Source organism: Carettochelys insculpta, chromosome 22 (assembly GCF_033958435.1).
Source record: "Carettochelys insculpta isolate YL-2023 chromosome 22, ASM3395843v1, whole genome shotgun sequence".
In the NCBI taxonomy this organism is placed as follows: domain Eukaryota; kingdom Metazoa; phylum Chordata; order Testudines; family Carettochelyidae; genus Carettochelys; species Carettochelys insculpta.
Window position 1 is genome coordinate 17324851 of NC_134158.1, and position 22966 is coordinate 17347816.

Sequence of the window (22966 nt, forward strand, 5' to 3'; positions counted from 1 at the left end):
TGCTGCCCATTAATTTCATTTGATATCCTCTAGTTCTGATATTATGGGAACAAGTAAATAATTTTCCCTTGTTCTCTTTCTCCACACCACTCATAATTTTATAGACCTCTATCATATCCCCCCTCAGTCTCCTCTTTTCTAACATGAAAAGTCCTCGTTTCTTTAAGCTCTCTTCACAGGGACCTGTTCCAAACCCCTAATAATTTTAGTTGCCCTTTTCTGAATCTTTTCTAATGCCAATGCGTCTTTTTCTGAGAAGAGGAGACCACATCTGTACGCAGTAGTCAAGGTGTGGGCATACCATGGTTTTATATAAGGCCAATAAGATATTCTCTGTCTGAGTCTCTATCCCTTTTTTAATGATTCTGAACATCCTGTTTGCTTTTTTGACGTGGCCGTCATGAGTTCAAGCTCACCAAGATCCACTGGGTGCCTGAGCAGGGCTGAGCTGTGCAAGGCTTCCTTTGGCCAAGGAAAAGAGGGAGTCTTCTGCACTCATACAAGTTGATAACCCAGTGATTGGTTGAATTCATTAGTCCTGTCTCTTAGGGCCTTGGGGTAGCTGGCTTAGCTCCAGAGGCTCCATGTGATTCCCTCCCGGCCTCCCCTTGCTGGATTTCTCTCCTCTGCACCCCTTTAGCAGGGAGGCTGCTTTCTTCCGTGTTCTCCCCTCCATGAAGAGCCAGCACAGGCTGTGTGCAGTGGGGAGACTGATCGTATCTGGGACTGGCCTCTGCTCCATTCAGAGGCCTTCGGCTCCCTCTTGCTTACACCCACAGATGAGGTTGGGTGGGGTTAGAGAGCAGCTCTGCCCTGCTTTCTGCACTGAGTGGGACACATGGGAGAGAGGGTGAGGGGCTTGGCTGTGCTGCTAGCTGGTGACCGTGCAAGGCACCCAGCCGCTGGCCACGTGGCAGCTGTTCCCTTGGCGCTCTTCATGGCCTTTGCCACAGGCCCTCCTAACCTGTTCTCTCTTTGCAGCTACGCAAGGCGGGACAGCCCCACATATGACCCCTACAAACGGTGAGTGCCCATAGCCACTGGGCAGGGCTAGCTGAGCGCACCAGGAGCAGTTGGCTGTGCATCTGCCCCTCCTGGAGGAGAAGCCACTGCAGCCTTGGGGATTTTTGTAGCTGACCTAATGTGGCTGCCTGTTGGCAGGGTTGGGAAATAATCTTTGATGGGGTTGGGGGAGCACCAAGAGTTTGGTAAGTGGTGAAGGGTGCAGGGTCTGGGATGGAGGTTGGGTGCAGAAAGGAGCTTGGGGCAGGGGACCAGGGTGCAGGAGAGGGTGGGGGAAGTTTGAGTGAAGGAGGGATTGACTTGGGTCAGGGGATTAGAGTGCAGGTCCCGGCGGGGGTATGGGTGCAGGAGATGATTCTGGCTTGGGGGAGAGGTGGAGGAGGGGGTGCACGGTCTGGGAGGGAGGTGGGTTACAGAAGGAGGGTGTGTGCTGGAGTACCTAAGCAGCTGTTGGCCAGCAGCATCCTCAAGCAGGCTTCTAGGTTTGCTAGCAGCCTTAGACCACTCCATGTGGCTTTCAGTATTGTGTGGGAGTCTTCTCATGCTGTCTCCACTGCCCCCACCCTCAGAAAAATCTCTCAGCTCCTATTGGCTAGGAACTGACCAATGGGAGCTGAGATTTCGATAGGCATGTGGGCAGCACTGGAAGCCCAGCCCTGCCCTGCCCCCACTTCTCCACAACTCAGAGACCCATGGGGAGCAGCCAGCTGCCTGGAGCGGCGCTGCTCCATGCACAGGGGCGGAATGAAAAGGCTTGGTGGGTCGGGTCTTGCCCACCCATGTTTTAAGGGGCCTTTGGTCTGGGGAAAGGTTGCCCCCTGTTGGGAGCAGGTGCTATGGTAGATGCTGGTACTGCTGCAGCCCGATGGAGGCCCCCCAGGGGTCAGAATCTGCATCCACCCCAGTGTACACTGCCCCCCCAGGAGAAGCCCTTGGCAGGTTCCCCTCTCCCCCAGTAAAGCAGCCCTCTCGTGGTCCCAGGTCGCCTTCCGAGTCCAGCTCTGAGTCCCGCTCGCGCTCTCGCTCACCTTCCCCGGGCCAAGAAGAGAAGATCACGTTCATCACCAGCTTCGGGGGCAGTGACGAGGAAACGGCCGCCGCTCAAGCCGGAGGAGTGCCCGGGAAAGCCCTCTCCCTTGGCAAGCCGCGCTCCACCCAAGCGCACCAGGGCAGCGCTGCAGCAGGTCATAGCGTCTCCTCCCGGTCGGTAACTCCCCCTTCTGGCTCACTTCCCCAAACCTTAATACCAGAGACTCCACCGGGGCTCCTGGCCCAGCTCCGTGATCGGCCTGCACCCCAGATGGGCGCCCAGCCAAGCTGCCCCTGCTTGGAGGCACTGTCCAATGGGAGCGCTGGGCAGCTGTCCTTTCCAGCTGCCGTTTCCTGGTCAGCCCTGCCCAGTTGCCGTGTGGGGTGGTCAACGGGGGGCACGTTCTAGGTGGGTGGGTCAGACGCCTGCTTGCATGGGCAGCCTGTGGAAGGCCCTGGATAGCCAGATCCTCATCCTAGGAGGGAACTTCCAGGGGGAGCTCCGCTTGGGACCCAGGGAAGGGACCTGGCGTGGCAGTGCCTGAGAGAGACTCTAGGGCCTGTGGATCTGGCAGCTGAAATGGGGGGGCAGCTCCTACTTGCCCACAACGTTCCTTCCTCTGCCCCGACTGGAGGAGTTGTACTTCCTCCTCCCTTCTCTGCCCAGGCACACCCTGGCTCTCTTCTCGGCCCCGACATAGCCCAGTCCCCTCTCTGAATAAGCAGGGTGTTTGAGTGACGGCTGAGTGCTCCCAGGATTATAAAGTGCCTTGCATACACCATACAGCCCAAGCTTGTGTCTGCCTCTGGGCTGCAGCTGCATCGTTGCCGTTCTGTGGCTGGCTAAGTTGACCCAGAGGCTTCACCTCTGCCCCGTTGCACAGCTCTCAGCCAAGGCTGTTGGGAGATGGAGCTGCAGGCGCTCTGGGTTGTACCCTTGAGCAGAACTGCATGTCCTGGCATCTGGGCTGGTTCATGGCACTGGGGCTGCCTGATGGCACTGCCCCTGGTAGCCTGGCCAGGAGCCAGAATCCCATTTGGCTGTGGCAGAGTCGTTACAGATGGGGCTTCCCATGGCCTGTGTTGCAGTTGATGATGATCCCTCCCTTGGCCTTCAGGACATGCTTGGGGCATGGTGGGCGGGCTTGTCTGGCCTAAGCAGTGGGGCTGAGAGAAGAGTCCAGTGTTCTTGTTAGTCTGTGTCAGATCCACTTCCTTCCTGACTGAGGTTCCCTCTTTTTTTCCATTCACGGGCAGAATAAATTTGGTCACATGCACCAAGCCCTGTGCAGATGTGCACCCCCCATAGAAACTTTCTGCTGGCTGCGGGTGCTCTGCTAATCAGTGGGGCAGCCCCTGAATCTCTGCTGGGCAGCTGCCTAAGCGCTCAGCTTACAGCAAATGCTGCTCTTGAGTTGCTTTGCCAGCCAGCGCTGGGACCACTGTTCCTTGCTGGAGGCCTCGTTGGAGGACCTGAGTGTGGGTGTGGTCTCAGCCTTCAGTGGCATGGAGGTGATACTCCAGGCTTTTCCCTGTCACTGAGGTGGGATGGTGTCACCAAACCCAGGGCAGAACAGCCTGTACCATCACAGCTGGGCTCCCCGCGCTTGCTCCAGGACCATGGACGTCCCTGCTAGCACCATACGCCATAGAGTCTTCTGGGGCAGACGGGGAAGACCAGACTTTGTAGCCTAACAAGCCTTTGCAGCCCCACCGTTGGGGGGCCCCAGTGGGGAATGGATGATGGAGGGTTCTGGTAACAGTTAAATGTGAGTTACTGAGCCCCTTGAATGGCCTGTTAGGGGGGCCTCCCACTCGCACCCTCACTGTGCCCCTGCTGTGCCCGAGCGCATTGCGCAGCAGGCAGTCGTGCGGCAAGCCTCGCCCTGGGGCTGGAGAGGTGACAGTGAAGAGTGTGAGGGGCTGGCCGTGCTGCTGAGTCATTTGGGGGCAACGCTGTCCCTTTCTAAGCCTGCTCCTGGGCAAGCCTGCAGGGGATCTGTGGAGCCGGGGTGGGCGGGGGGAGGGCAGGCTGTCTGCTGCCTTCTTGTGGCCCTGCAGCCCACTCGCTGGGTTCTCTGGCTCCGAAGAGCTGCTGTACTGAGTGTCTCGGCGTTGGACTAGGGGAAGAGCTGGTGGGGACTCATGCTGTCCTTGTTTCTCCTTCAGGCCGCGCCCGGCTTCTTGGCTCTGGCTGTGCAAGCTGGGGCGGGAAGCTCCGGTGCACCACAGCGCTCCTGTTCTGTGGCACCCGCTGCATGACGGCCCTGCCCTCTGTGTGAACAGCTGGTGTTCTCTGTCCCTCCGTAGGCGCCGCTCCTCTTCCTCCTCCTCCTCGTCTCCATCCTCCTCCTCCTCCAGCACCCGCTCCAGTTCCCGCTCCAGCTCCCGCTCTTACCGAGCCAGCGGGTACCACCATCGCTCCAGCCGGTACCGTCGCTCCCACAGCCGCCGCTACTCCCGCTCCCGCAGCCGGAGCCGGCGCTACTCCGGAGGGGGCTCGCGGGATGGCCACCGCCGCTCCAGATCGCACTCTGCGGATCGGGGCCGCCGGTACAGCTCCCGGCGCAGGTCCAGGTAACAGACCCGCCCGGAGCTGGGCCGAGGCACTTTGCAGGAATTCCCAGGCATGGCTTGTCCAGCCTGTAATGGGGCCAGGTGCTGCTGCAGCCTGCAGTAGGGCACCTCTGTGGAAGCAGGAATGGGGCAGGGTGGGGCTGAATTGGCAGCATCTCCTCTGTGCTCCTGGAAGACCCACATGGGCCCTGGCCAGAGGCCCCAGTCTCTCTGGCAGGGGCTGTGGTAGATGACAGCACCTCTTGCTGTTGGATTGGCAGCCTTAATACCATGTTACTGCCCTGTGGGCGGGGGCTGGCCTGCACTGTGGTGCAGGGAAGGTGTGGAAGCCTTGGCAATGCCCCTGGCACTTTCAGGAGCCGTTCCCGGTCTGGGGAGCGCTATTGGCGGAGTGGCAGAGCGGGCAGACACTGGAGCAGCAGTCGGAGTAGCAGGAGTCCCAGCGACTCGCGAAGCCGCAGCAGATCGGCTTCTCCAGCAAGAGAGAAACTGCTGAGGCCTGCAGCTTCCCCAGCGGTGGGGGAGAAACTGAAAAAGTGAGTGAGTGGAGCCAGCCCTCTTCGGGGAAGGCCACCCCATTCTAGCTCTTACCTGCCCTCCCTCCCGCACGCTGTGTTCTGCTGTGTACCCTGTGGCGGGAGGGGCGGGGAGCCCTGGGCACTGCTGGCGCTCAGCAACATGGGTACGGACGGAGGCTACTGCTGAGCTCTTTGTGAGCTGCCTGGGCTGCCCAGGTTGGGGAGGTGGGTGCAGGGTTCCCTCTAATTTGTTCAGTCCATGGTCAGAATAAATGTTACGTGTGCTGAGGCATGTATGGATGTGCACCACCAATAGAAGGACATGCTGCCCATTGAGAGTGGCTCAGGCACTCTGCTAATGAGCTGGGCGGCACCTGAATCTCTCCGGTGCGGTCACCCAAGCGCTCAGCGTACAGGGCATGCTGGTGGGGGGGGTGGAATATTAGTGCTGGGGGTCTCACCCTGCCAGACGAGCACAGGGCGTCTCATTTGTTCCATGATGCTTCTGATCACCACTCTTCTCCCCGTCTAGGGCTGACGCTGCTGGTGGTAAAGAGACAGGAGCTGCCAAAGTCAGTAAGAATTTAACCTCACCTGTTTAATTCACATCACTGCAGAACAAACTAAGGGACCCCGTAGCTCTCGGGAGTGAGGAGATGCAGGGACTTGCGTGACAGGCGGGTGCCTTGCCTGACTGGATCTCCTGAGCCCCCCTCCTCCCATGCAGGTCTACCAAGCCCAGTAGCTCCTGAGAGCTGAGGCTGGATAGCAGCTGGTGTAGGCAAGCGCCAGGAAGCCTGCCTGTGGGTGAGGGGGTTAACGGAGCTGTCTCAGCCCTGGGTGATGTAGGGAGGATGCGTGTTGCGTCGCTGTCCCTTTACTGCACTCCTGGGCACAGAAGGCACCATCCCTCCTCCTGGCTCCTCTCAAAGCCTGGGCTGCTGGCTGCTAGGCAGCTCGTAGTGGGGTGGGGGAGTGGCCTGTAAGGGGGCTAACCAGGTCACCCACCTTCAGTGACCTCTGTCAGCAGGTGAGCCTGTGCCCTCTATGCACGAAACTAGCTTGCAGGGGTGTGATGTTTTGGGATTATTGCTGTCCCTGAAAAGCTGCCTGCTGCCTGCTTCAGCCCCATTGGCCCAGGGCTTGGGCTGTGGATGTGCTGTCACTGGCTGCCTCTGGGCAGGTGCACAAAGTTGTCAACAATGAACTGCCAATAAGCACTTGGGAGGCTCGTTGAGGGGAGGAAGTTACTAGACTGGTGGCTTTGCACTGCTGCCAGTATGCCTGGGGCCAGGCCACACCCTCCCTTCCCAGCTGTTGGGCTCCTGGAACAAACCTTCAGATGCTTTTAGAGTCTGGGCCTTGCAGCTGGGGGCACTCCTGCATCATGCCGGTGCCTGCTCTGCCCGTTCCTGGGTGGTGGGTTGGAGCAGCTTGAATTCAGGGTTAGGCTCCTGATCTAAAGCATGGCCCTGACTCCAGCTGGAGCACCTGGAAAAGTGCTCCAGCTTCGGAGGGAGAGGTTCTGGACTGGAAGCAGAGGGACTCCTGTGGACTGCAGGACCGTTTTATGGCCGCAGTGCAGGGAGCGCTCTGGCTCCTGTTGGCCCTTGAGGTCCGGGATAGGAAAGGAAAGCAGGCTCGCTGCATGTCTGCCTGGGATCCAGGTGTGCGCTGCCCCTCCAGGAACAGGCTGCAGGCTGGTGGCTCCCCTCTGGGAAGAAGTGGCATCTGATGAACGCCCCATGGTCTGGGTCCCAGGGAAGGGCCACCAGGGAAGCAAGGTGCCCTATGGAGGGTGGGGGGCGGTAAAGAGGGAGCCTCTCCAGAGCAGATCCTGGCCCCGCTCTGCAGGTCCTCTCCGAACCGCCACTTCCTTGGGGAGTCTGCGTGTGATGTGTAGGGTTGGGTTGTCAGGTGTCTGCGATGTCAGAAAGCAACGAGTGAGAGCTGTGGGTGAGCCAGGCCCATTCTTGGTGGGGAGCTGGGTCTAGCCCCAAGGCAACTGTCAAACATGCTTCTTTGTCTGTTTAATACGTGGGGCTAATTGATCACCAGGAAGGAAGTGTCCATCAACATGACTGACAGTCTCAGTCTACGCAGTCATTTGTGGTGGACTAACCTGTAGCATTCAGAAATTAAGATTTGGGGACGAGCTTCAGCACTTCTGCCAGTGAGCTAAGGGAGGTGAAGCTCTGGCCGGGCTGGCCCTCCATGCATGGAGCAGAGCTAGGCTTGCCAGGGCTCACTGCAGGTGTTACACACACACTTCCTTGGCCAGAATCCCTGTGAGAGATCAGCAGTGTCCCCAGAGATGTAGGGCTGCTGCACAGGTTCTCTCTGATCCTGCCTGTGCTAGGGTCAGGAAAGCACTAGACTGAGTGTAGCTGGAGTCCAGTACCCAGCTGATGTGTCTTGCCCTGAAAGCACATCTGTGGCTCCACCATGACGTCGTACAGTGATCTCATGCCACAGGCAGAGTGGGGGTCCAGGCCTGGGCAGAGTCTGGTGGCAGGGCCCTCCTGGATGCCGGAAGACTCTTATTTGTAGCCTGTAGCTTACAGCACGTTAAAGCTGCCCAGGTCACATGCTGGGCAGAGCAGGATTCTGGGGTCAGAGGGTGTTAGATCAGAGGACAGGTTTCCTTTGCTGCCGGAAGCCTAGACGGGCACCAAGGGCCATTCTGCCAACTGACCATGAGCTCTGGGGCTTCTCCCAGCTGGCACTGAAAGCTCCATACTGTAGCGAAGCTCTGGAGCTGTGGCATCCAACACGCCAAGCACTGGTCACCTGGGGCTCTTTGGCCAGTTGAGGGTGGCTAGTTGGAGTGAACAATAAATACACTTTCTCAATAACGTGGCGAGTTCTCTCTAGCAGCAGCCACTCGCATGGTTACGGCTTCAGAGCTGGTTGGACATCATGGCCCTGAAAGAGTATTACTGGTGCTGGTCTCCTCCGCAGCTGCACCACCAGACGTGGCTGGCAGGGCTGAGTTCCTCCAGTCCCCGAGTCCTTCCCGTGGTGTTAGAGGAGCAGCGGCCTCATGCCGTGCTCCCTCCTCATCCATGCTAGGATCAGCTGGCCCCTACTTTGGGTGCCCCCACAGCCTGAGAGTGGGACCCTGTTGGCCTGAGTTGCGTATTCTCACAAGTGAGGCCTCTTGTTTCTGGCTGCATGTCCACGGGGCAGCTCCCCACAGCCGAGGCCCAAGGTGGTGCTCAACCCAAGTGCTGTCAGGAAACAACGTTGCCAACTCCCCCCTCCCGCCACCTTGGAGTAATGTAAACGCAGGTGCCAGGACCTGGGCAGTATTGCAGGCAGCTCCAAGGAGAGTCATCCTCAGGGCCCCCCTGCAGCCCGGAAAGCAAAGGAGGGGTAGAGTGCAAAGAGAATAACCAGGGTGCAGGCTGTGCACAGCTCTGGTCACTCCGTCTCACACAGGAAACCTCAGAACAGGCGGGTCAGAGGAGCGGGGACTTGATCGCAGTCTACAAATACTAGTATGGGGAATAAACATTTAATACTTGTTTCCGCTGTCTACCAGCAAAAGGTCTAGTGTGGGCTGATGGGTGGGAGTTAGAGCTAAGCGGTTTCAACCAGGACCAGTGAGCATAAGTAAGCACTGGAAGATCTTACCTGCCATCCTGGTAGATTCTCCAGCCCTGGCAACTTTTAAATCAAGACTGGAAGGTTTCCCCAAGCTCTGCTCTAGCAATGCTTTTGGGGGCAGTTCCCTAACCTGGGTTATATGAAATGATCCCACCTGGCCTTGAAAGCTGTACATCTATAACAGCTATCAAAGGCTGAGGAAAAACTTGGCGGGAAGGAATGGAAGGGTTTGACTTTTTTCCCTTAGAATGTGTCTACACTGCAGTAGGAAGTGGGATTTTAGCATGTGTGGACGTACCCAAGGTTGCTTTGATCTAGTTACTTGGGGTCCTAGCCTTCTTGAGCTGCAGAACCTCACCCCTACCCTTCCTGTTGTGAATCCTATGCTAGCAACCTTTGAACAAGTTAATTCAAAACTCTGTGTGTGTGTGGGGGGTGGGAGGGGGAGGGAGAGGGAGAGCGCGAGCACTCTTGTCTGGCAATATCCATAATCCGGCATGATTTTACTTAGCTAGATGACAATTTATCATGGGTGTGGCCAAGTTTTCTGCTGTCCCATAAAGTTTGTTTCCAGCCAGCAGTCCTGGCTGTCAGTGTCCTGTGCTGCTCTCTAGCTGTAATTTACCCCTAAATTTCTTCTAAGACCCCAGTCAGCAGGGGAAGTGTTGGTAATACTGCTCAACAATACTGACCTCTCGTGGTCTGGCAAATTGTGTTGTCTGGCACTGGTCCCGAGGGTGCCAGACTAGAGAAGTTCAACCTGTACCTTTTCATTTCCTGGCTGTCGGGTGGACACTGCTTTAGAGGAGGTGAATAAGAGGCGATGGGAGAAAGTTTATGAATCTCTGACTGGTCGAGAACGGAGATGGGGACCTTCACCCAGCCTTCCAGCATTAGAGCAAGGGGACGTGTTCATGACGTTTGAAGGCACAAATTCAAAAATATGGGAGTTGGTTTGTGGAACTCATTGGCCCTGAATTTTGCTGAGGCCAAAACCTTATCAAGATGCAGTGAGGGGCTGGCTGTTTGCAGCTGAGAACGCTGTCCTGAGTTACTCTAGTTAACGCAACATTGGCATTGAGAGAGAATCTCCTCCTGCCAGGTCTAACCCAATCTCTAGGTGTCAAGGATGAGGATGAAACCTGCCGGGACAAGTCATTCCCCTCATCTGTCTACTGCAGTGTTTCCTGTCACTCCCTTGGAAGCGGCTGGTATAGGCCCCTGTTGGAGATGCCCTTCCTGGATCTGATCCTGTCTGGCAGTACCGAGGTCCTGGTGCCTTCCCATAACGTGTCTCTGTTTAATTTTCCTTGTAGCCCAAGCTGACTCCGCAGGAGAAGCTGAAGTTGCGAATGCAGAAGGCTCTCAACAGGCAGTGTAAGCAGGACATGCAATTCGCTTGCTGCTCTGGCCTGGCCTTGGGGTAGCTACTTAAAATCTCTCTCTGTCTCTCTCAGTTAAAGCTGACAAAAAGGCAGCACAAGAGAAGATGATGCAGCAGGAGCATGAACGACAGGTACGTGAGCCAGCTGCATGGACACAGTCTTCCTGCGCTTCTGCTCGTAGCCACTGGGCGGTGCCGCTACTTCCATTTCACACTCTGGGATGTGTCTGGCCATTTGGAAGGGCCTGTCCCTGCGGCGCCCTCCACCTGCTTAGGAGTACTCTTGGACGTGTCAGCCAAGAGCAGAGCAAGTGTTCAGAGCAGTGATGATCCAGCGGGAAGGGACGGTCTGGGGAGCAGTGCTGTGCAAAGGGGAGCGTGTGTTTTGGGATTCACACTGAGCCGGGGGGGGGGCTGTGCCCAAGCCCAGCTCTGCCCATAGAATGAATGGGTGGCGGCTGCCCCTACATGCCACATGGTGCCTAGCTGATCCCTGCTTCTCTTTCTTCCAGGAGCGGGAAGATGAGCTGCGTGCCATGGCCCGGAAGATCCGAATGAAGTAAACTCTGTTGCTTCCCCCTTGGTTCTCTGGGCATGTTGTCTGCAGCTGGGCCGCTGATGCCTCTGGTTTCTCCACAGGGAGAGAGAGCGGCGGGAGAAGGAGCGGGAGGAATGGGAAAGGCAGTACAGCAGGCAGAGCCGGTCCCCATCCCCAAGATACAGTGAGTACCTGCTGATGGGGAACTTCGGGCAGAGATGGGGAGAGAGCTGCTCCTTGCTCCAGCGTGCACTGTGAGAGTGCTTTGGTGGCCTTAGGGGGAGGGGGGCATGGCCAGGCTGGAGCACTGCCCCCACCTGTGAGGCTCCCGAGGCTGCTGCAGATCAGGTCTGCTCCAGCCTGACTGGGAGAGCCCCCTCCCGCAGCACTTCCAGGCGTGCTCCAGCCATGCTGGAGCACCCCTGCCTGCAGGGGGCTGCTCTGGTCTCTACTGGTTTAACCATTAGTATCCCTAGCTCTGAGCTCTTGCTTTGGAAAATAATTGGCCTGTGTGTTTTGTTTTAAACAAGAAAAATTCCCAGTCCTTATGTTACCTAGACAGCAAGTGCAGGAGGCTTCAACGTTCACACGGAACCAGCGGGGGTGGTCACTCACAGACCTTTCTGCTGCTAAGAAGTGTGTAATGAAACTGCTGCTGTAGCCTGCTGTGCTGTGCTGCACTTACACATGGTGCTAGTGTAGGAGTCAGCATGGGTCAGGTTCTCCTCCCTTGCTTGCAGGGCTAGGCCTGTAATGTTCAGTATGTTTTTCCTCACAGCAGTTGGTTGATTTCCCTGTCAGCAGCAGCACCGAATCCCCTGCCTTTCTCCCTTAGTTCTCTATAAACCTGTGCAAGGTTGAAGAGATGCCTGCCCCAGCTGAAAGCTGCTGTCCTCCTGTTCAGAGCAGCTGGGTGACCCCTCTCCTGGCTGCTGAGCAGTGGTGCCCTTGGCTCTATTTCCATAGGACAGCTACCTCTCCTGTACCTGTGCCCACTGGTAGAGAGGCATCATCTCCGAGTCATAACCTTGGCTCTTTTCTTTGCAGGTCGGGAATATGGTTCCTCCAGGAGGTAGGTTCAGCCTCACCTGGGATGGGGTAACCAGCTACCTGCAGCACCCAGCCCTGCCCAAGGGAGCTGTGAGGGCAGCCAGTCCTGAGCATTAGGGTGGGTGGGCACAGGGAATGCATGTCGTTCAGGGCCTCCTTCCCATGTCCTCATAGACCTGGCATGCCATGCTGCCTGCAACAGGACCAGCATGCTAAAATGAGTAAGAAAATGACAACCAGAGTAAAGAACTGCTCTTCCCCCAGTGCCCTGCACTCCTCCAGTCACTGCCTCACATGCTGCTGGTCCTGCTTGCCCCCTTGTCCTGCCCCCCAGCATCCTGCGGGCTCCTCTGGTGGCTGTTTCACACACTGCTGGACATGCTCATTGCCCCTGCCCTGCACCCTGCAACTTCCTTCTGTGGCTGGCTCATGCTGTTGGACTGTTCGTGCTACTTCTGGCCCCGTTCGCATCCTTGGCTGTTCACTTGCAAACCAAGGCAGGGTGTGTCCTGGACCTGCAACAGTAGAGGGCAGTGCTGAGGACAAGCTTGGGTGCACTCAGCTAGCTGTGTCCATGACAACTTGGCTGCCCTGTGCAGAGCAGTCAGGCACGGTGTTGGGGGAATGAAAGGAGCTGATGCTCAGTGGTGCTGCTCAATTGAGGCAGGCAGCAGTTCCAGGTTAGCCCAGCCCTTGTGTCTAACTGGGGCCTGCATGTCACCTCTGGGTTCAGCAGGAGGCAGGGAGTCAGTAACACAGTGTGGCCTGTGTCAGTCTTGTTCATGGAACAGAGAGTTTGCTGGAGCTTTGCTGCCTCTTACAGGAAGGGGAAAGTGCTGTGTGGCTGCTAGCAGTGATGGAGGCCCTGCAGCAGGCTGCCCGTGCCCCAGCCTTGCTGCACCTTTCCCCTCCTTCCTCTAACCAGCCTGTCTTCTCCCTTTGCAGGCGTTCACGCTCCCGGTCCAGGAGCCCTCACTACCGCCATTAGCGCCTGGGTCCCAGCGCTGGTTTCTGTCGTCCGTCCGTCCCACCCCCCCAGTGTGGCAGTTGGCTCCACAGGCCCCCGCAGCCCCACTGTGTAACAAAGGTGTACATTGCCGTTCTGTTTTTAAGATACCGGTGTCGGATAATAAAAAAAAAAAAAAAAAAAAATCCTCTTTCGCCCTTGCAGGAGCTGTAAATTGGGCATCTAGGAGGAGGCCTCCAATTGGCCTCTGCAAGGACCTGCATTTTCACCCTGGGTACTTGCCGAGTTTTCCCATGACAGGGGGCAAGGGAGAGGTGGAGGAGGCAGCAGGAAAGTGAGAGGTATATGACATGGAGGACACAGAGGCTTAGGCTATGGTTCTCCTAAGGAAGCATCAGCTCCTTCCACCCAGGCTGGATGGATGAGCAGGTGCTCTTAGGTTACGAAGGCCCAGTGTGCTGAGAGGGGAGGCTCGATCTAGTGCTGTGAGGTCCCCATTCAGTAGCCTGGGCCTTTTCTCTGGGACAGGTTCTCGCCCAGTTGGGTATGGACTTGTAGCAACTCACCCTATATATAGGGTAGGTCGAAGCTCACCTGTTGTAAGTGGGATTTAAACTGATGAAGAGTTAAACCAGAACAGTGTCTGTGTGCATCTGTATGGGTCAGAATTCAAACCAAGCACTGGCCCTGGTACCTACAGCATGCCCTCACCTAGCTCTTTAAATGCCTCCCCACTGCTGCCAGAAACTGGGGTAACAAAACAACTGCAATTCATAGAACTGGAAAGGATCGTGAGAGATTTTGCCCAGCACCCTGCACTCATGACAGGACCAAGCACCATCCAGACCATCCCTGACAGGTGTTTGTCTAACCTGCTCTTAAGTATCTCCAGTGATGAAGATTCCACAACCTCATGCAATAATTTATTGCAGAATTTAATTGTTGTGTTGGAAAATTTCTCATGTCTGACCTACACTTCCCTTCCATTTAAGCCCATTGCTGCTTATCCTGTGCTATCAGATGTTAACAAGAGCAATTTTTCCCCCTCTTCTTTGTAACAGCTTTATGTACTTAAACTGTTATGCCTCATTTTCTGCTGACTAAACAAATCTAACTTTTTCAATTTTCCCCTGGGGGCATGTTTTCTAGAGCAGAGACTTTCAACCTTTCCACACTACTGTATCCCTTTTAGGAGCAAGACTTGTCATGTGCGTGCGCCCCCTCACCCCCCCAGTTTCACCTCAGTTAAAAAAACTAATTGCCTAAAAAAACCCCACAAATGGGTCCCAACACACAGTTACTGAAAAGTGGCTTAGGTTCTCATTTTTACCATGCAATTATAAAATAAATTGGTTGCAATATAAATATTGTACATTTCATTGTATACTGTATAGAATAGCGTAAACCAGTCATATGAAATTTTAGTGTGCTGACTGTGCTAGTGCTTTTATGTAGCTTGTCATATGTCTCCTACAACACCTCTTAATTACCCACCAGCTGCACATGCCCCTGTTTGAGAACCACTGTTTTAGACCTGTCATTATTTTTGTTGCTTTTCTCTGCATTTTCTCTAGCTTGTTGCATATTTCCTGAAATGGGGCACTCAGAATTGGATGCAAAACTCTGAGTCCTCATTAGCAGGGAATAGAGCAGAGTACTTTCTCCTGTCTTGTTTACAACTCTCCCACTAATTTGATAAGGGTGGTATTTTGTGAAACATGGGGGACTGATTTGGATGGTTAGGGTGTCTAGAACTCATCTACTAGGAATAAAATGGGCCCAAATGGAGGGGAACTTGATGTCCGTGTTAGAGACATAACAGAAGGTGATGGTGAATGTTTATGGATCAACGTGAACACAAGAAGGGGTATCAGTTGGTGTCTGCAACAACCCACATCGTAGGGAACAGGGTGATGAGTTTATTATGCACCTTCCTATACAATACATAGAGAAAACAGTGATTGGTGAGATTTCAGGTGGAGTGCCACATGCTTGAAATCTCATGCTTAGACATTCTTATTTTTGGCAGGGGGTCCCCCGCAGGACTTGCATCTTGACCCACCCCTGCTAAGTAACATTTGATTAATGACCTGGAACAAAACAATCACTGTGAAAGTTTGCAGATGAGACAAAAATTGGAGTGGCAAATAAGGAATAGGACTGGTCACTGACTCAGCAAGTTGGGTTACTTGAGAAGCAGTGTGGAAAGAAACAGCATGTGTGTTAATACAGCTGAATGTAACTCTAGGAACAAAGAATGCAGGCCTTATGTAAATAAAGGATGGGGGACTCTATCCTGGGATGCAATCACTGAAAGGTGGTTTGGGAAAGTTACAGGATGCTTAGTTGAACAAAAACCTCCCAGAGTTATGCTGTGGCCAAAAAAACTAACGTGACCCTGGACACAGGAGCAGGAGTAGAGAGATTCTTTTACCTGTGTATCTGGTACTGGTGCTACTGCTACCACAAACCTGTGTCCAGTGTGTATGTCCCCATGCTGGTAGGATGTTAATAAATTGCCTGGAGTTGAGAGAACAGCCAAGAGGGCGATTAAAGGATTAGAAAAATCTAATTCAAGCTCAGTCTATTTAACAAATAGGTTATGGGGTAACTTGATCTGTGAGACCTCAGTGGGTTCTTAATGCAATATAGTCACACCAAACAGTTACTCAACTGTAAATCTGACTTAAGGTCTCATGAACATAATGAGGCCCCAGGGGAGGAGAAATTTTACAATGGGGGTAGAAGCACATGTGATAAACTGGAGGAAATGGTCATACTGTTGGATTGGAGAGATTGTGGCTTGGGGTAACAAATGGGCTGGAATGTTAAAATCACAAACTGTAATCCACGTATGTGTCTAATGGGGAGTAGTTGCATTATTTATAATCCCCCCCATTTTGGGGCCATCTGAGAATTTTTTCAGTGATAGTTTCGATGTCCTCTTGTAGGTCATCAATCGAAATATTAACTAGCACAGGGCCCAAGAAATGATCCTGGAGGGACTTCACTGGAAATGGACCTACTGGATGACTCCCTGTTTAGTTACATTTAAGACAGCCAGTTTTTAATCCATTTAATGGGGGCCGTGTTCATTTTATAACAATCAAAATAGTTGTACAAAAGCAGCTGGTTTATAGAAGTGAAAGTGTATTATATCTACTCTAGTTCCTTTATTGACCAAACTTATATTTAAAAAAAACAAAATTGTTAGTTTGGCAGGATCTGTTTTCCATAAGACCATGTTGATACATTGTCTGCTGGTGGCAGAGAACAGGTGCTACTGAGCTGCACAATGGGACCTTTGCAAGGGTAAGGACCTGATTAAATGAGACATATGCAGAAGACCCTGGCAAGTAACTTGCACCCCTCACTCAAAAGACCAAAAAATACCTGCCAGTCTGCTTTAGAGAAAAATTCTTTCCCAGCCTCCTGTATATTGATCAGTTATTCTCTAAGCATGTGAGCAAAACCCAGCTCAGCCAAACATCCAAGAGAGGTCACAGTATCTAGCACACACACATGCTGCCCAGTTCACCCAGCTCTAGCTGAGGCCATCCCCAATGCTTCAGAAAAAGGAGACGAAACATCAAGAGACCATGCTCAAACTGTATTGGGTGTAAAAAAAAATAAAAAAAATCCTGAGTTGACAAAACTCATCTGGAGCCAGAAAGTGACTAGAGAGGTCTCACAAACTTGCTTCATATTGAGACTTGAAGGAGCACCATCTTTGTGTTTTTGAGACTGGTAAACAGTGACCACATCATGTTCCACAAGTATCCACAGGGGCAGTTATCAGATACTAGAGGGGCCTTTCACATGACATAAAGGCAGACCAAGGTCCAAGGGCTAGGAGCTGAAACTGGATAAATTCAGATTGGTACATATTTTCCCACTGAATTGGAACAGAACAGTTCGCTTTCTAAACATTGTAGTGGATTCCCTAGCACCTAGAGTCTTTCACTCAAGACTGGAGCTTTCTAAGAAACACTGAAGATTAGCCACAAGTATGGCATGCAGAACACACTGGGCAAAGCTCCCTGCTGGTCAGACTAGATGCCTGTGATTCTATGTGGGCCTGCCTATGGTAGCAGAATCATCCAGTGCATGGACTTATAAAGCAATTCCAAGAGCCAGCTGCAGCTCCAAACCTTCAGGTCTGCACCATCAGATTGTGTGGTTTGAATAGTGGGAAACATCCATAGCTCACTAGACTGAAGGCACACGGTCGCCATGGAAGTGTCCAGCAAACAGACATGGGCAGCCCTGGTTTGTCTCATTTTCGCAATTAAGCAGAAATACGCCTGGGTAAATGCCAAGGGCCTGGTGTGGGGATGTGAGCAGGGAACTTCATTCCATGGGGCTGGTTTGCAATACAGGTGACTTTATGTCGGGTATTGATAGAAATCTAAAAGAAATTTGAGCTGGAAAATCCTAAGGTATCCACTGGGTTGCCTCTTTGTGCCCTGGTGACTTCTACCAGCTCCCCAGGGAGACTAGCTTTGCTCCTGGTTCGTGCTCATCTGAGCTTATTATGTGTTCAGTTTTGTCCCACTACTTTTCAGCCTGTCAGTCAGTCTGCAAGGGCTGGCACCATGATCTCTAATGCTATGCTATCTTATCTTAGTACATCCTAGGGCCATTCTGCATCTTTCCCCAGCCTATGTTCCATGCAGGGTCCAGGGGCTGCAGTTCTAACCTTACAGCAGGCAAGAACACTCTAGGGGACTTGTTTGGTTTTACTGCCCCTGGGAGCACTTCACTAATCAGCTGGGTGGTACTTGAATCTCTCCTGGGCAGCTGCGCAAGCACTCAGCTTATAGGGAACATTGATATCAAGATAGAAGGGAAGAGAGCCTGAAGCATTCATAGGCAAGATTGCTCAGCTTTCTTTCCTTATTTGAACTGGTGCTCACCCACACAGCTACAACACAGTATCACCCAGCCAAAACCAGGAAGGCCAGGTTCTCAGTGAGCCACCAAGACCAGTAACATTCACCAAGCAGATGTGGCGATCATGAGTCTTTTGCAGAATTAGCATTTTGTATTCTGTGCTCCAAAGTGGTGGAAGCGCTATTCAGTGGGGCCAAGTGGTTTATCCAAAGGAATGGGACATTGTGTGTCCATAACTAGCAAATAAACAAAACAGCTTAATCGTGCCAAGGGGATGCAGCTCTGTGCACCTCCAGTCCTCACAGCTCATTTCCACAATTCAGGGCCACTCAAAGAGTGGTGCAAATGGGTTGAGCAGAAACACCACTTCCCAGCTATGATGCCAGGGCCTTCAAATTGAGCTCCACTCAGAAAGGTGAAGAAATAACTCTACAAGCTGAATCCGAGAGTGTTTTTATTAGAAAAAAGGACAGGGCAGGGCAGGTGCCTGTGGCAGTCACAGCTCGAAGGTGTACGAGATGATGTCTGAGCAGCGGAGCAGGGCTTCCCTGTGCACCCCTAGTGGAGTCTGCAGGTTGGACACCTGGAAGTTCAAGATGTCGATGTCCGACGCGTCGAAAGAAGCCGAGACGTTGACTCTCTCATACATGGTGAAGTGGACGGTGTGGCCAACCATGGCAAACAGGCTGTGCAGATACCGTTCCCGCAGAGCCACGCGACCCCGCTGCTCTTGTTCCAGATCCATCTCATTCCCGGAGCCCACAGTGGAGAGACTGATGGGGCTCAGAGCCTGGTACCGAGGGGAATTGGGGTCAAAGCCACGGCTTGTGCCATCTGGCCCACGGGGCAGGCGGATCACGCTGACTGGCACCTTCATTGCAGGCTCCTGGGGGGCAAAGGCAGCAACACATGAGCTGGCAGCGACAGTCCCGGTGCTAAAGGAACATCTTCACTGTGCCTGCCTGGGCAGAATGGGCCAAAGATAGCGAGGCCCCGGGCTACTACCCATCCCTGCCTCTCCCACCACCCCAGAAATGCTCCGTTAGCAACCACCCTGACCTATCCACACCCAGCTGCCACTCACCCCTGCCCCCCGCGAAATGCCTCCTGTTGACAACCACCCCAATCTACCCACCCCCAGCTACCACCCTACCCCAGGGACTCCCCCTACCGGCAACTGCCTCAATACACCCACCCCCGCCTGCCACCCCCGGACCTACCCCTTGATAACAACCGCCCCGACACCCTGGACCCCCGACACCCAAAGCTCACCCCGCCCCCGCTCGGCTCCCTCAGCCCCGGGTTGTCCCGACAGCCCCGCCCGCGAGAGCCGACACAAGACCCCACCCTCCGTCTACCGCGCCGGCACGTGTCCCAGCCGCGGCCTCCCCGAGCTGGTGCGGCGCAGCAGCGAACAAGCCCCGGGCAGAAACAAGCGCCAGGCGCCGGGTTCCACCCCGCGTCACGGCCAAGTCCTTCCCGCAGACGGGGCGCGCAGCGTTGCGGCCCCGCGGTATCGCGACACCGCCTTGGTGGCCAGCGCCCGGCGGCGACCGTGACAGACGACACGGGCAGGGATCACGGCTGGAGGCTCATGGCCGGGGGCTCGGCCGCTCCCCCGCCCGCTCCGGCCTCACGCTCCCCTCAGGTGGCAGATAAGACCACCCCCAGGACAGCGCCCGGCTGCGACTGGGACAGACGACCGCCGAGGGACACGGGCAGGGATCGTGGCTGGAGGCTCATGGCCGGGGGCTCAGCCACTCCCCCGCCCGCTCAGGCCTCCAGCGCCCCTCAGGTGGCAGAGGGGACGCAGTCGGGGATCGCCGCCGGCACGCACCCTGACGGACTCTGCTCCTCTGGAACGTCACTTGACTTCCACCGAGGAAGGTCATGGCCAGCAACTCCACCACTCCCCTCCCTCTCCCAGCCTTGCTTTCCCTCTCAGGTGAAAGAGGAGACCATCCCCAGGACAATGAGCAGCTGTGACCATGATGGAGACAGCCAGCCATGGAGGGACACAGTCAGGGAACACTCCTGTCGTTTTCCTTGGTGGGCTACAGATTCTGTTTTTATGGAGCGTTTTTCGGACTCCCACTGAGAAGGGACACAGCCAGGGCTTCAACCAGTTTTCCCCTGAGGCCTTGCTTCCCTCTCAGGTCATAGAGGAGGCTGTCATCAGGACTTCAACGGACAGCAGCCGGACAGAGGGACATGACTGAGGATGGTGAGAGACTGTATCAAAGACTTCAACTGACTGCAGCTGCACAGAGGGACATGCGATGACCACTGAGGGACATGACTGAGGAAGACAAGGGACAGTATCAGGAACTGTTTGCAACCAGACTGAGGGACGAGACACCCACTGAGGGACATGACGCGAGACAATGAGTGACCGTGTCAGGGGAAGCATTGGTTTCCATGGCCTGAAGGACTAAATTAAAATGGACGGAGCTTTTTTTTGTTTTTTTTGTTGTTATTGTTTTAAATCTTATTGACTTATCCCCAAGAGGGACGAATTCCTGCAATTAATATATTTCCTTATGTTGACACATTAAGAATCTGCTATATGGATGTTTGCCCAGGGGCTACTTCTTGGCTTAAATGTTCTTGCTTAAATGTAATCTTCCCATCACGTGTATCGGGGCAAGGCAGGCAACGATGCAGAGCTGTTTGCCATGCTCATTGTTCATTACTTCTGTAACCAACCTCTACACCACAGATGAATTTTATGTGTTTTATTTCTTATCCTGTGCAATTTGGCAGTGACTTGGTTGTAAACATTCGCTCAATAAAACTCCTTAACCTGTTCTTATCAGTGTGATACCTGATATGTTCTCTCCGTGAGAACTGTGGATTGTCTGGATTTTTGAACATGGAAGCTAGCATAGGAACATGCTCCAACCACTTCATGAGTCAGCTTGGTTTTGCAGTGTTTCCAAGTAGGGCACACCTCTCTGGTGGGGAAATATTTTGGTTAACAGAAGAAAAGGAGATGTGCTTTGTTTCAAGATATGCTTTTTTAATCCTGGAGATAAAACAGGCACTTTCTGGGTGTTGCCTTCTTACTGGTGCATGTTAAACCCCTGGGTGGTTGTGGGGGTGTACAGGAAGGTCGGCGAAGGTGAGAGAGCTGCTTTTTCTTAATTTTATCCCCATTATTCTTTTCTCCTTCTGGTATCATGCTGCTCCTATTAGTGGACTTGCTTCCCAAAGGTAGGGTTTCGATCAGTCACGCATCAGGTGTCCCCACAAGAGAAAAAAGGTCCATCCCTTCCCCTTGGCTATGATTACAAAAGGGGGATTTTGTTGCCAAAACTTGCAACGTCTACAAACAAAAAAGTTTTGTTGACAGTCTGTCACCAAAACTCGTCATTCCCGCCAACAGCATTCCACCTATCTGTGATGAGGAAGACTGCACTTGTCAACAGTTTCTCTTGACAAAAAAAACTCTGTGAATACTCCAGGAAGATCTCAGTCAACAGACAGGGTTTCTGGTACACTGCACAGCCCTGTTTCTTAAGCTTCCAGTTGGCTGCTCTGTAGAGAGAGTGGAAAGGCAGTCTGCATGCTCTCTGTAGAGGGAGTGGATTGCTCTTTGGATCTGCTTGCGTGTGTGGATGTGAGCTGTGGGCAGAAGTTCCAGTGGGAAGAGATCTCTTCCCACAGTAAGTCCTGTGGACCGATGGCTGTAGTGTAGACGTAGCCCTTGAGAAAACATCACTGTTTTGCTTAAGGGACCACTCTCGCTCCAGGTTTCCCCCACATGAGGAGTGGCGTTGCGAGGCCGTGTCTACCCCGTGCCCTAAACTCCGAGTAGGATATGCACCGGTGTGCAGGGATACCGGGATCACGTGCCCGTTATTTCGAAAAATACTTGGAAATAGGGGGCGCCTTCCATCGAGGCAGCGGAGGTGTTTTGGGATCTCTCGATATCCGGAAATAGCTGGGCAACATCAAGATAGGCATCCTGGCGGAGAGTGTCATGTGTCAGTGGGTGGGTTTATGCAGATGAGCGGCATCTGGTGGCAGGCAGGGAAAGCAGGCAGAGGCAGGAAAGGAAGCAGGTGGACGGAATCCTCTGTGTGCAAGCAGAAAGCTGGGCAGAGAGTAAGAGTCCTTGGCTGGACTGATTGCAGGGGAGCCCACTGGGAGCAGTGAGTTCCCTTAGTTCCCTAGCGCTGAGAGTCTTGCTAAGGCTGGCCGGGGTGGGTCAGCGAGCTCCTCCTCGCAGGAAGGTGGAAGGAGGTGGGAACGGGATGGGCGCGTAGGGTCGGTACGGTGGGGTATCGCTTCTCGGCCTTTTTAGGATTAAGATCAAGTGTAGTTTTTGTTCTTATCAGTGTAATACCTGGTACGTTCTCTCTGTGAGAACTGTGTATTATGTCAATTTTTGAGCGTGGAAGTTGGTGTGGGAGCTTGCTCCAGCCGCTTCATGCATTGACTTGGTATTGCAGTGTTTCCAACTCCCGTGCACCTCCCTGGTGGACGAACTTGTTGGTTAACGTTAGAGAAGAAGATACGCTTGGCGGGGAGAGGTGCATCTTTTGCTGAGAAGGTTAGGAGAGGCTCTTTGTGCATGGTGTGTTCTTCCTGGGGTGTCTTCAAGTTCTCGGGGAGAGCGGTGTGGAGAGAGCTGCTTTTTTTCTTCCTTTTGTCCCCGTGGTTCACTTCTCAGGGGGCGCTCCTGCTGCGGCTGTCACTGTCCCTGACGGTAGTTTGGATCAGTTTGTTGTCTGTCCCCCCGCAGGAGACAAAAGGTCCATCCCCTTCCCCTGGAGGGCTAGGTCTACATGAGGAAGTGGAACAAGAAGTCTTGTGGCACCTTATAGACTAACAGATATTTTGGTGCACAAGCTTTCGTGGGCAAAGACCCCCTGGAGTAGTTTTGTGGGCAAAAGCAGGGTTTTGTGGAGACAACTGGCTTGGTACCTGCACACGAAATGCGTTTTTCCGGCCAAAATGCAGCACTTCCCCCGACAGCTTTCTGCCTCTGTGCGATGAGGAGGAGGGCCTTTGTCAACAGTTTCTCCCAACAGAAAAGCCCTGTGGACGTTGCTGGGGTGGTGGGGGAGGCCTCTGTCGACAGACGCAGCTGATTAGCTGTTTTGCTTGCTGAGTTGCCGATTGGCCATTCTGTCGAGGGAGCAGCCTCTGTGCCGAGGGAGTGGATCGCTCTTTGGATCTGCTTGCGTGTATGGACGTGAACTGTGGGCAGAAGTTCCAGTGGGAAGAGACCTCTTCCCACAGTAAGGCCTGTGGACCGATGGCTGTAGTGTAGACATAGCCCTTGAGAAAATGTCACTCTTTCGCCTAAGGGACCGCTCTCGCTCCAGGTTTCCGCCGCACGAGGAGAAGCTCCTCGGAGCAGAAGAGGAAGA

At 53.9% G+C, this 22966-nt stretch overlaps 2 protein-coding genes, 1 non-coding gene and 1 pseudogene across 10 annotated transcripts in view; 3 read left to right on the top strand and 1 right to left on the bottom strand.

Annotated features, from left to right (window-relative positions):
- CLASRP (CLK4 associating serine/arginine rich protein) overlaps positions 1-14053 on the top strand; it is a 35565-nt gene extending 21512 nt beyond the window's left edge. Inside the window, exons 13-23 of one of the 6 annotated variants that reach the window (XM_075017777.1) lie at positions 982-1023; positions 2005-2226; positions 4222-4629; positions 4986-5165; positions 5680-5719; positions 10073-10133; positions 10214-10272; positions 10653-10699; positions 10780-10862; positions 11726-11750; positions 12674-14053. In XM_075017777.1, coding sequence (XP_074873878.1) covers positions 982-1023; positions 2005-2226; positions 4222-4629; positions 4986-5165; positions 5680-5719; positions 10073-10133; positions 10214-10272; positions 10653-10699; positions 10780-10862; positions 11726-11750; positions 12674-12716 — 1210 coding nt within the window. In that variant the 3' untranslated portion in view covers positions 12717-14053. Of the gene's footprint in view, positions 1-981; positions 1024-2004; positions 2227-4221; positions 4630-4985; positions 5166-5679; positions 5724-10072; positions 10138-10213; positions 10273-10652; positions 10700-10779; positions 10863-11725; positions 11755-12673 lie in introns of those variants that run through there. The other 5 variants (XM_075017779.1, XM_075017778.1, XR_012648606.1 and 2 more) reach the window with 5 other exon arrangements.
- Positions 14054-18027: 3974 nt separating this feature from the next.
- Positions 18028-19126, bottom strand: GEMIN7 (gem nuclear organelle associated protein 7). Of its 3 annotated transcripts, none has more exons than XM_075017872.1 (2): positions 18947-19126; positions 18028-18474 (listed from the first exon to the last, which is right to left on the bottom strand). In XM_075017872.1, the coding sequence occupies exon 2, from the start codon at positions 18463-18465 to the stop codon at positions 18085-18087; it is 381 nt and encodes a 126-aa protein (XP_074873973.1). In that variant the 5' UTR covers positions 18466-18474; positions 18947-19126; the 3' UTR covers positions 18028-18084. The 3 variants fall into 3 exon arrangements, with proteins under 3 accessions (XP_074873973.1, XP_074873972.1, XP_074873971.1); XM_075017871.1 differs by having other exon boundaries at positions 18936-19126; XM_075017870.1 differs by lacking the exon at positions 18947-19126 and adding an exon at positions 18861-18944.
- A 1242-nt stretch (positions 19127-20368) lies between these two features.
- On the top strand, positions 20369-20543 carry LOC142025362 (U2 spliceosomal RNA; annotated as a pseudogene).
- Positions 20544-21873: 1330 nt separating this feature from the next.
- On the top strand, positions 21874-22067 carry LOC142025405 (U2 spliceosomal RNA). Its single transcript, XR_012648676.1, has one exon. It is a non-coding gene; the product is annotated as a U2 spliceosomal RNA (small nuclear RNA).
- The last annotated feature ends 899 nt before the right edge of the window (positions 22068-22966 follow it).